The 10982-nt window shown below is 63.1% G+C and overlaps 2 protein-coding genes across 5 annotated transcripts; one reads left to right on the top strand and one right to left on the bottom strand.

The window, feature by feature from the left end:
- Positions 1-2011: 2011 nt before the first annotated feature.
- MAPK15 (mitogen-activated protein kinase 15) lies at positions 2012-8986 on the bottom strand. Of its 4 annotated transcripts, none has more exons than XM_042973538.1 (13): positions 8800-8986; positions 6776-6874; positions 6294-6323; positions 6087-6177; positions 5432-5562; positions 5188-5351; positions 4843-4982; positions 3976-4033; positions 3488-3625; positions 3260-3365; positions 2928-3129; positions 2688-2830; positions 2012-2600 (listed from the first exon to the last, which is right to left on the bottom strand). In XM_042973538.1, exons 3-13 carry the CDS (start codon positions 6303-6305, stop codon positions 2205-2207), a joined length of 1581 nt encoding a protein of 526 aa, XP_042829472.1. In that variant the 5' UTR covers positions 6306-6323; positions 6776-6874; positions 8800-8986; the 3' UTR covers positions 2012-2204. The 4 variants fall into 4 exon arrangements, with proteins under 4 accessions (XP_042829472.1, XP_042829468.1, XP_042829470.1 ...); XM_042973534.1 differs by lacking the exon at positions 8800-8986 and adding an exon at positions 8079-8222 and having other exon boundaries at positions 6294-6374; XM_042973536.1 differs by lacking the exon at positions 8800-8986 and adding an exon at positions 8079-8222.
- Positions 8987-9962: 976 nt separating this feature from the next.
- On the top strand, positions 9963-10496 carry LOC122234907 (extensin-like). The gene has a single exon (XM_042972899.1). The coding sequence runs from the start codon at positions 9963-9965 to the stop codon at positions 10494-10496; it is 534 nt and encodes a 177-aa protein (XP_042828833.1).
- Positions 10497-10982: the final 486 nt, after the last annotated feature.

Raw genomic sequence — 10982 nt, 5'->3', positions numbered from 1 at the left:
CGCCCCGTTCTGGCTCCTTTCTTCTTTGTCACCAACCCACGAGATCGGAGTTTCCCTGCCGACCTTTCTTGTGTCTTTTTCACCTGTGGAGAGTGACTTTCGTTTGGAATGACACATTTTGGCACCAAATGCTGAGGAAGACCCCTGCTGTAAGTTTTAACATTGTGCAATTAGTGTTTGTGCAACAGTTTTGGGGGTTTAAGTATAAAAAATGGCAGTCACTCGGACCGGGGAAGGACTGGACACACGAGGTCACTGAGCAAAGGCAGTACTATGACTCCACGTGGCAGGAGAGGGAGGCTGGGGGGACAGTTGCTCCTCAGCAGCTCAGTCTGGTTACCAAAGCCACTAGCCAGGTGAGGTGACAGCAGGGACTTTGGGCCAGGCGGAAAAGGTCCCCCAGGAACCAGATGCGCTGCAGTGCCCTTGGCCTGGCCGCACTTGCTGATAAGTCCGCTTGCACCCTCCTGGTGCCGGCCTGTTGCCAAGGAGCGCCCTGGCAGCCTCCTGTGTGCGTCCTCTGCCTCGTGCCGAATAACATCTCAGATGTGACCCTGCACATTTCGGTGTTAACAATAAAACACAAGATTTTCCAACACGTTCCTAAATACCTATGATCGCCCAGTTGTACGTTGCAAACTTTAGTCCTGTGAACTTGTCAGATGTCCCTCTGGACTCCACCGCCCATCCCTGTGGGGACCACGGAAGACCCCCACCTGCCCGCCTGTACCGCAAACGCCTCTCGCCACATCCCCTAACCTCGAAGAAAGACTCCTTCCACCTCAGCCCTCTCCCGTGACGTGACCGTGATCGTGACCATGATCGTGACTGGCTCCCCTTCAGGGCCAACCTGCTTTAGCCCACTACTCCCGCTCCCCACTCCCACCAGCCCTGCGCCCCTCACTGGTGCGCCCCTGAGGGATCCAGGTCACCGAGCCCACACACACTTCCCAGCCTCCCCTGCGCTGGGTGCTCAGATGTCTGGACCTCTCAGGGCCCCCAGGTCTGTGTTCGCAGGGGTGGGCTTCCTGGGGCCTCGCCTGCCCCTTTCTGGGCTGCCGTGCCACTTCCCAGGGCCTCATCCGCCCCCCTGTCCATCAGCCGGGGGCTCTAGGACCCCGACACGCTGCCCCCTCCGTGGCTGGCTTACCTCCGAGCCTGGACCGGAGCATTTATCCTTGCCGCCCCTCTTGGCCTCCTCCCAAATCCTGTTCTGCTTTCTGTCTCTCTTGTGTCCCCCCCTCCCCCGGCCTGGCCAGCTCTCCTGGCCCTTCCCTCCTGTGCCTCCCCCAGCGGCCCCTAGCTTTTCCAGGAGCTCACAGCTCCTGCTGCGAGCAGCCCCGCCCCCAGCACAGCAAAGGCCGCACCCTTTAGACTGGGAGCTCCCACCAGGCAGCCGGAAAACAGCCTCCCCTGTGTTCTAACCCCTGCCCAGGGTCACGTGTGGTGCCAGGCACCCTGGAGCCATGAGACAGGTGCCCACCAGGCCCCTTGGATCTCTTCAGCTCCCACACCCTGGACCCACCCCTGCGCCAGGAAAAACCAGCTGCCAGTCACTGTTGGTGACAGAGGTGGCTGGGGTCAGCAACAACAGCCGGTCAGGAGCTGTACCCCGGGGCACCACCCCAACATCTCTTCCACTTTTACTCTGGCTCAGGGTCACAAATGCAGTCGTGTGATGGCTTGCATCCAGGCAGCAGGTGCACAAGCCCCTGCCCTTCCAGGAACCCCTGGGGACAGCGTGGTCCCTCTGATGGGAACCACGCAGTCCCCAGAGCATTTGTGGACAGAGGACAGGAAGCTGGACCCAAGGAGCCCCCCCCCCCCCAGGGGCCAGCCTTTGGTGATGTGAGCCTAGAGGGAAAGCACTGGGTGCTGGGCAGAGGGGGGCCACGCAGCTTCTCATAGACTCTATACTAGACATCTGGGTCCTCGGAAGGGGGTGGATTCCGTGGCCTCAGAGGGAGTCCCTCACTGAGGACAAAAGACGAACAGGTAGACTGTGGCCAAACACGACTTTATTGGAGGAAGTGGCTGGGGGTGGGTGGGGACCTCTCCCACTCCCCCAGACACGGCTGGACAAGCTCCCTGGAACTCAAGGGTGTGGGCAGGCAAAAGGGGGAGCGGGTAGGAGGGGGTGGGCAGCACGGGGCACTCGGGGGCAGATCCAGGGCTGGGCGAGGGACGCGGGCTGAGCACAGGAGCTAGGTCGTGGGCTGGCAGGGCGGCTTACGCGCGGGGCCCGGGAGCAGGAGCAAGCGGCCCAGCGCCGAATGGCAGACGGTACCGTAGGCTTGAGAATAGCCCCCGAGCGCGGCCCTCGCGGCGCCCTGCGCCCCCTGCCAGGCCGGGGCGCCGAACATCCTCCGGCCCGGCCGGGGCTCGGGCCGCGCATCCGCAGGAAGCCCGCGAGGGACCCGCACACAGTCTGGGGGCCGCGCGAGGGGGCGGGGCCGGGGGGCTGGGGGAGCGGTCGGGGGGCCGCTCGCCCTCACCCCGCGGCCCGGATTCCAGTCGCTCCGGATCAGGGCCTGGACGGCCACCCGGGCGGCGGCCTGAGAGGCCAGGGAGGGTGCCGCCCCCTTCACGCTGGGCTTCACCTGGGAGGGGGCGCGTCACAGGGTCACCGCCCAACCGGGCGCCGCCCTCGGAAGTACAGTGAGAGGGGCCCTCCCCGGTCAACCTACCCACGAGTGGCCCGAGGGGGCCTGTGCCGTCACCCCAGGGGGCCTTTCCGCCCTCCCGAGACCCCCTGGGGGCGGGGGCTGGAGCAGGGGCACCACGTTCGGCCGGGGAAGGTTCTCGGCTCCGCAGGGAACGTCTGTGGGGTCTGAAGACCAACCCCGGCGTTAGTCCGGCGCTGCGGACCCTTGGTGGCTCCACCCAGAAGGGTCAGGGGCCGCGCTCCGGGGGGGCGGGACACACACCGTGTGCGGACTGCTGACCCAGGCTGCTCTGGGCGACGGCACCGGGCTTCTGCGAGGGCGAGCCCGGGGACAGCTGAGGGACGGCTCTGGGTGAGCGCAGGCGCGCCTGGGCCCGGGGGGCGCTGGGCTCCGTCCCCGGGGGCGTGCCCCCCGGGCCCTTCCCTCTCGGGCCGGGGCCGCCGCCCCTGCGCTCCAGGATCATCTGCGGGAGGCGAGGGGCGCTCAGAGGTGGACGGCGCGGGTGTAGAGGGTTCTGGGGGTCGCTGAGGCGGGGGGGGGGCACTCGAGGGTGAGCGTGGGTGTGGGAAGATCGTGGTCGCGGACCGGAGCACCTGATAGACGCGGCGGCGGTACTCAGGGGCTGACAGCTGAACTCCTTCGAGCACCGGGAGCCGCACAGCCGCATCCAGGGTCTGCTCGCGAGCGGGGCAGTGGAACCTGCGGGGAGCCAGCCTCGGGCTGCGGTCAAGACGGCCTCTCCGGCCGAGCCCAGGTCCGGGACCCAACACCCAAGACAAGACGGGCAAAGCAGGAGCTGGGCCAGGGGACCCCGCCCCTACCTCTGCACGTAGGGGTGCCGCAGCGCCTGCGCTGCGCTAAGCCGCTTGCCCGGGGCAAAGACCAGGAGTCCCTTGAGGAGATCCAGGGCCTCCGGGGGGGTGTCTGGCGGCAGGAGGGCGTCCAGCGTCTGCCGTGGCCTGTAGGTGCCTGCATATTGTTCCCTTTCCAGGGCGGGCCCCTCCCCATCCTCTGCCCAGCGCCACTTAACTGCCTCCGTGCATCTCCCCTCCCCACACGACACCCCCAGGCAGCATGGCACTGATGGGCGACCCCTCCCTGCCTCGTCCTCAGGTCCCTTGCTCTCCATGCCCCGCGCAGTTCCCGCCGGCCTGCCCATGCCCCCAGGCCAAGCCGGGCGGTGCTGGAAATTCCAACTCGCTGGGTTTGGGCCTGCCATCAGAAGGCCAGGGCCCGGGTCTGGGCGGGCAGACTGGCCAGCAAATTTACAGGAGGAGTGCCAGCCAGGCTCCTCAGCAGCCCCGCTCACCGGGACCCCAGGCAGGGCAGGACTGAGGCGCTGAAGCTTGAGCTGAGAGCCAGGAGGTCTGCAGGGAGGGTGGACAGAGGTGGTGTGTGGTCAGGGGGGCCTGGCCCAGGGAGGTCTGGGGCCAGTCGTTCTTCCCGCCCCACGGAGTGGCCTCTCTGCAGGGCTTCAGTATCTGGATTCGTGCCCCACCCATGTGCTGGCCCTTGCACACTTACACCCCCACGCATGCACTCCACATCCAGGCACTCCCACCTCCATGGAAGAACCCCTTCCCCGACTTCCCCACCTGGTCCTTCCCCTCTCTTGCTCTGCTCCCTCCCCAGGAACAAGGACAGACCCTCCCCACCCCCCCACCCCCCCACACACCCCCACCCCCACCTAAGCTACCTACCTCTGCTGCAGCCTACCTTCCTCCACATCTTCCCCCAACCCCCAACCTCCCCTGCCCGGCCCCCATCCCTCAGCCGCTCAGCCGGACCCTTTATGAGCATCGCTCGGCCCTCAAGGACCTGTGGCCAGGCCCTGCCCGCCTTGCAGACCCGTCCAGTTGCTATCCCAAAGCCCCCAGCAGCTCCTCCCTGGGCCTACTATGTGTGGGGCTGCTCGGCCCTCAAGGACCTGTGGCCAGGCCCTGCCCGCCTTGCAGACCCGTCCAGTTGCTATCCCAAAGCCCCCAGCAGCTCCTCCCTGGGCCTACTATGTGTGGGGCCTGCCCTTTCAGGTTTTCCTGAAACTTTGGACCTTCCCCACCCCTCTTCCCCAGACTCCTCCCTACCACTCCTGGCCCATCATGTGCTTGCCCCCAGAGCTGTGTGCTCTGACCCTTGGGATCCCCGGTGCCCAGCAGGCCCCTGGACACATACTCACCCTCCTTGGATGGAGGCGGGATGGTCTCCAGGATCAGCTCCAGCTGGTGGAGTGTAGATGTGCCTGGGAACAGGGGTCTCCCCCGAAGCATCTCCCCCAGGACGCAGCCCAGACTCCACATGTCCACCCCAGGGGTGTACCTGGGGCAGGAAGGGGTGGAGGCTTGGGGGGGGGGACCCCAGAGGTAGATGTGGAGGGAGGAGGAGAGACACTCAAAGGGGCAGGGCCTGGGGTGCTAGGAGGGGGCCGGTGAGGGCACAAAGCGAGGGCACAGGAAGGCCTCGGGGCCTTGGCTGGGTGAGAAGACACAGGGGGTACTGCAGGGGGAGGGGGCGACGCCGTTACCAGCTCGAGGACAGCAGCACCTCCGGAGCCCGGTACCAGCGTGTGGCCACGTAGTCTGTCAGGGCCGGGCCCTCAGGCCCCTCAGGGAGGCCCCCGAGAGGGCGGGCGAGACCAAAGTCACAGAGTTTCACCAAGCAGCTGGCGTCCAGGAGAATGTTGGACGGCTGCAGGAGAGGAGGTGGGCTGAGGGCTAATGGTGGGTGCACACGCTGGGGGGCAGCCGTGACTGGACTGTGGGTGGCACCTTCTGGTCCCGGTGGATGACGCCTCCTGAGTGGATGAACTTGGTGGCCCGCAGGAGCTGGTACATGATGAAGCGCTTGTGGACGTCCTTCAGCAGCCTGCCCTTACAGATGACGGCGTTCAGGTCAGTGTCTGGGGGAGCACGCAGGTCAGTCTGGGGGGCCTGGGGACACTGGACAAGTCTGCCCCACCTTTGACCCTTGTAGGGGTGCTCAGCCCTCCCCCGGTCGCGGTCCCCAGGTGGCACCAGCCACCCTCAGAGCCCTGTTCCTAACCCTGTCCCGGGTACACACGCTTCCCAGTGGCTCTCGCAGGCTTCTTCGGGCCTGCTCTGTCTTTGTCAGCACAGCAATAACAGTGTCTGGGGTGATTTTTAATACTTTATCTCATGTTGCTTTGTTTTAGAACATGGGTAGAAAAAGGAAAAACAGTTGCAAACAGTGGAAAAAGCAGGAGCCTCATGGAGGTGGGCTCCAGGGGTCACTGCCAGGCCCAGGCGCTGACCATGCGCACCAGCCACACCAAGAAACTGTTCTGGGTGACAACTGACCACTGCGGTGACCCGGCCGCAGAGGGACATGTAAAGGGATCCGGGCCACTGGAGGGTCCTGGACCAGGACTGAGGTGAGGCTGGAGGGTGAGAAGGCCTCACTTACCCATAGACTCAAACACCAGGTAAATGTCCCTGTCGTTCTCCGCCCGGATCACGTCCAGGAGGCGGATGATGTTAGGATGGTCCCCAAGTTGCTGAGGAGAGAGCCAGGGGCTGTGTGCTTTGGGGGGGACACAGATCTGGGTCTCCCCCCCACCTTGCTGGGAGAACCTGCACCTGGAGGGGCTGCCAGGTGGCCCGGGCTGCTCACCTGGAGCAGCATGATTTCCCGGAACGTTCTCTGGAGACAGAAATTTGAGCATAAGTATGGGGCGAGGAGGAAGCCCGCCTCCTTTTTTTGGGGGGGGGGGAAAGACAGAAAAAGAGAGCACCTGTGTGAGCAGGAGAGGTGCAGAGGAAGACAATCGTAAGCCGTCTCCAAGGCTAGCAGAGCCCTACGCTGGGCTCAGTCTCACAGATCGTGAGATCATGACCAGAGCCGGAATCACGAGTCAGACGCTTAACTAACTGAGCCCCCCAGGCTCCCCGGAAGCTCATTTCTCGAAAGGATCCACAGGGATTGACAGACGTCACCCACACCTGCTGGACCACAGGTTCCGGTCATGTCTGAGCAATTATAGAGACCTGCTGTGAATCGGCTTCAGAAATACACTGGAGCTTCCAGGCACCAAGGCAGAAGGGGTCCCCCCCGCACCCCTGCCCTTGTCCTTCTCACGCCTCCTCTCCACTCACCTGGGCGTCCGTCTTATCCCTAAAGGCATCGAAGATTTTCTTGATGGCCACGACTTCGCCAGTCCTCCTATCCACTGCCTTCCACACAATGCCGTAGGCCTGCGAGGACGGTGGTCAGCTTGCTGGGCACGGGGCCAGCCTCCTGTCCAGCCCTCCCCTGCCCAGCAGGCTGCCTGAGGCTCCGGGGAGGGAGTGAGGGTGTGGTGAGGGCCTATGGCTCCGGGCAAGGTCCCCACAGCTGCGGGCTGCTAAGGCTGCTGCAGCAGCCCCCCCACCCCCACCCCCGCCCCAGGTTTTCCAGAAGATGGTGATGAGAAGCAAGGCTCCAGGAAGAAATAAGGTTACAAAAGGGAGATTCAGGGTGGAAGCCAAAGCCTGTTCTGGGCACCTCTCCCCTCTTTCACACCCTGCATCCAGCCTATCAGCAAATCCTGTTCGCTCCACCTCCAAACTTCATCAGAATCTGACCTCTTGCTGCCCCACCTGGGACTCTTGCCTCTCCCCCATCTCTTGTCTGGATCGCTACACTAACCTCTTAACTGGCCTCCCTAGCCCACACTACAGTCTGTCCTCTACACAGCAGGCAGGGTGAGCCTTGTAAAGCGGCACCAATGTCTGCTACCACTGCGTGTCATGCCCAGAAATCTCTGCAGTTTCCCAAAGCCACAGGTGATCCCAGCCCTCCCGTAGTTACTCTTAACCAGTTCACATCAACTCTGCTGTTTCCCCACAGCCAGCAGGTTCTTACCTCAGGGCCTTTGCACCTGCTGTCTGTGCTGTTTGGAACGTGCTTTCTCTTCTCCCCAATACCACCCACCCAGCCACACACCTTCACAAACACTCTTGTACACAATCCCACATGCTGTCACACACAAACGCACAATCGCTCACATGTGGTTCGCTCCATGCCCATTTACCCGCTCAGGCCCTTCCTGGGCCAGGCTTGGGGCCCACCCATCGCCTTTAGTGATCGGAGTGGGTGGGCCCGGCCTCCTTAGTGTTCTATGGGCCCCAGAAGAGGCAGCTGGGAGCAGGGGACGTGGGGTGGGGAGGGGGAAGGGTTTGTCCACGATCCCTCTGACCTGAGGCCGCTGTGGACCTAGAACCAGGCGACAGGTTCACTTGCAGTGGGCGCTGTTAGAGCCCCCCTACAGGAAACTGAGGCCCGAGGGGCTCGGTGGCTTGCCCAAGCCACCCTCCAGTCCACGGAGGAAACAGGACGTGAGCCCAGGGATCCCTGGCCGCGTCGGCTGGAACAGACCTCCGACTGGACCTTCCCCCGCCCTGCAGGTGCCGGGCTCACCCCCTTCCCCAGCCGCCGCTTGAGCAGGTATCTCTGGGCAACTTGACGGTCCACCTCCGCGGCGCACATGCCTACAGGTGGGCGCCCGGGGGCCTCCGGACGCCGGCAGCGCAGAAACTGTTGAACCCGGTTGCCTTGGAAACTGGAGGGTGGGGGGTGGGGAGGGCGTGGTGATACCCCTCCCTTGCGCCTCCGCGGCGCTGGCGTGGGGCGGGATCTACGGCCCAAGCCCCGCCCGATCCGGATAGGCCCAGAGCTCCTCCCGGCCGCCCCGCCCCCGCCCGCCTTACTGCCCCCTGCCTCCGCCCCCGCCGCGCTCCCACCCCCCCTTCCGCACCCCGTTCCCTCCCAGGCCCCCGCTGCGGTCCCCACGCCTCTACCCCTACCCCGTAACCCCGCCTCCGCAGCACCCCCGACCCTCCTCCCACCCCGTAACCCCACCCCCGCTGCGCTCCCCACGCCCCCCTCTCCCCCCACGCCCGGGTCCCCACCGCCCCGCGGCGGCCCCCTCCTCCTCCCTGGTCCCGCTGCCCCTTTGCGCCCCCCACCCCGGCTGGGCCCCGGGGCCTCTGAAGCCGGACTGCGGGGCCAGGCATGCTCTCTCCCTCCCGGCCGCCTCCTTGCAGTTCCTTGAGCGTAAGTTCACCGTGACCCCGGCGTTCTTCCCTGGGTGCTTGCCCAAGAGAAATGAAAACCTGGGTCCACACGGAGAATCACGCACGGATGTTCGTAGCAGCCCCAGACTGGAAACGACCCGAATTTGAGACAGGAGTGCATAAACCACAGGCGGCTGCGCCTACGGTGGCGCGGGGCTCAGCAAACAAGGGAGAAGCGCCTGCGAACACACACGCTGGACCTCGGAGGCGGTCGGCCCACTGGGCCACACTTCTCGCGAGCCCCGCTGTGTGATTCCGTTTTTCCAGAGCTGCAGAAAATGCTTCGCACAGCGTGGAGAGGCCGGGGGAGGCGAGGGGCGCGGTTGCGAGCCCCCCAGAGCTTCCCAAGGCCTCAGAAGCGCTGGGTTGTGCGGACGCGCTCAGGGTGCACACTTGGGTCTGAAGTGTCTCAGTCGTGTACCTGCAGTGTGTGCCATTTCAGTCGTAACACGGTATGAAGTTGGAGGACGCGGAGAGCGAACAGGGGAAAGAAACCCGGAAAGACCAAGAGAGGCCGCTCTTCCGTTCCGACCGAGTCACCAGCACTGGACGCGCCCTCCCCCGGGAAACAGCTGGAAAACTGGACAAAACATGTGAAACTGTCTGTAGGTTGGGCACCCAGCGGCGCAGGACCGCGATCTTGGCAAAACAGGAACAAACAAGGTCCTCCGATTCCAGGGCCCGCCTGTGTCTGGGGAGGAGTGGGAGAAGGTCCCCCCAGGCTGAGACGGGGAAGCTGAAGGACTCCATACAAATCTGCTTTTTGCTCCTTTTCCTGCCTTCCTTCTTTTTTTTTCTCTTAACGTTTATTTATTTTTGAGAGACAGAGAGAGAGAGAGAGAGAGAGCACGAATAGGGAGGGAGCAGAGGGAGGGGAGACACAGAATCCTAAGCTGTCAGCACAGAGCTTAAGGTGGGACTGGAACCTCCAGAACCTTGAGATCATGACCCCCGTTGAAGTCAGGCCTCTAACCGATGGAGCCACCCAGGCGCCCCGCTGCTTCTGTTCTTGGTAGGGCCCGCACCCCACTCTACACATGCCTCAGAATGCAAACAGTGTACATCCTCCATGTAAGGAACAAGGAGTTCATGATTTCTCTAGAACAGAGAATGTCTAAGGAAGGACTGGGTGAGAATGACCTGACGAACTCATTACACGTGTATTCCAGACATCAATGTCAGACCACCAAGCCAGACCTTCATGCCAAGACCTCCAAGCCAGACCTCCATGCCAAGACTCCATGCCAAGACCACCAAGCCATATCTCCATGCCAAGACCTCCAAGTCAAGACCTCCAAGCCAGACCTCCAAGCCAGACCTCCATGCCAAGACTCCACGCCAAGACCACCAAGCCACACCTCCAAGCCAGACCACCAAGCCAGACCTTCACGCCAGACCTCCATGCCAAGACCACCAAACCAGACCACCAAGCCAGACCTTCATGCCAAGACCACCAAACCAGACCACCAAGCCAGACCTCCATGCCAAGACCTCCATGCCAAGACCACCAAACCAGACCACCAAGCCAGACCTCCATGCCAAGACCTCCATGTCAAGACCTCCATGCCAAGACCTCCAAGCCAAGACCTCCAAGCCAGACCTCCATGCCAAGACCTCCAAGCCAAGACCACCAAGCCAGACCTCCATGCCAAGACCTCCATGCCAAGACCACCAAGCCAGACCTTCATGCCAAGACCAACAAGCCAGACCTCCAAGCCAGGACACCAAGCCAGACCTCCATGCCAAAACCTCCATGCCATGACCACCAAGCCAGACCTCCAAGCCAGACCTCCAAGCCAAGACCTCCATGCCAAGACCTCCAAGCCAAGACCTCCAAGCCAGACCTCCATGCCAAGACCTCCAAGCCAAGACCACCAAGCCAGACCTCCATGCCAAGACCTCCATGCCAAGACCACCAAACCAGACCACCAAGCCAGATCTCGATGCCAAGACCTCCATGCCAAGACCTCCATGCCAAGACCTCCAAGCCAGACCTCCATGCCAAGACTCCATGCCACGACCACCAAGCCATATCTCCATGCCAAGACCTCCAAGCCAGACCACCAAGCCAGATCTCCATGCCAAGACCACCAAGCTATATCTCCATGCCAAGACCTCCATGCCAAGACCTCCAAGCCAGACCTCCAAGCCAGACCTCCAAGCCAGACCTTCATGCTAAGACCACCAAGCCAGACCTCCAAGCCAGACCTTCATGCCAAGACCACCAAGCCAGACCTCCATGCCAAGA

Source organism: Panthera tigris, chromosome F2 (assembly GCF_018350195.1).
Source record: "Panthera tigris isolate Pti1 chromosome F2, P.tigris_Pti1_mat1.1, whole genome shotgun sequence".
NCBI lineage: Eukaryota > Metazoa > Chordata > Mammalia > Carnivora > Felidae > Panthera > Panthera tigris.
The sequence above is the reverse complement of the archived record's forward strand: the minus strand, read 5'-3'. Positions and strand labels throughout refer to the sequence as shown.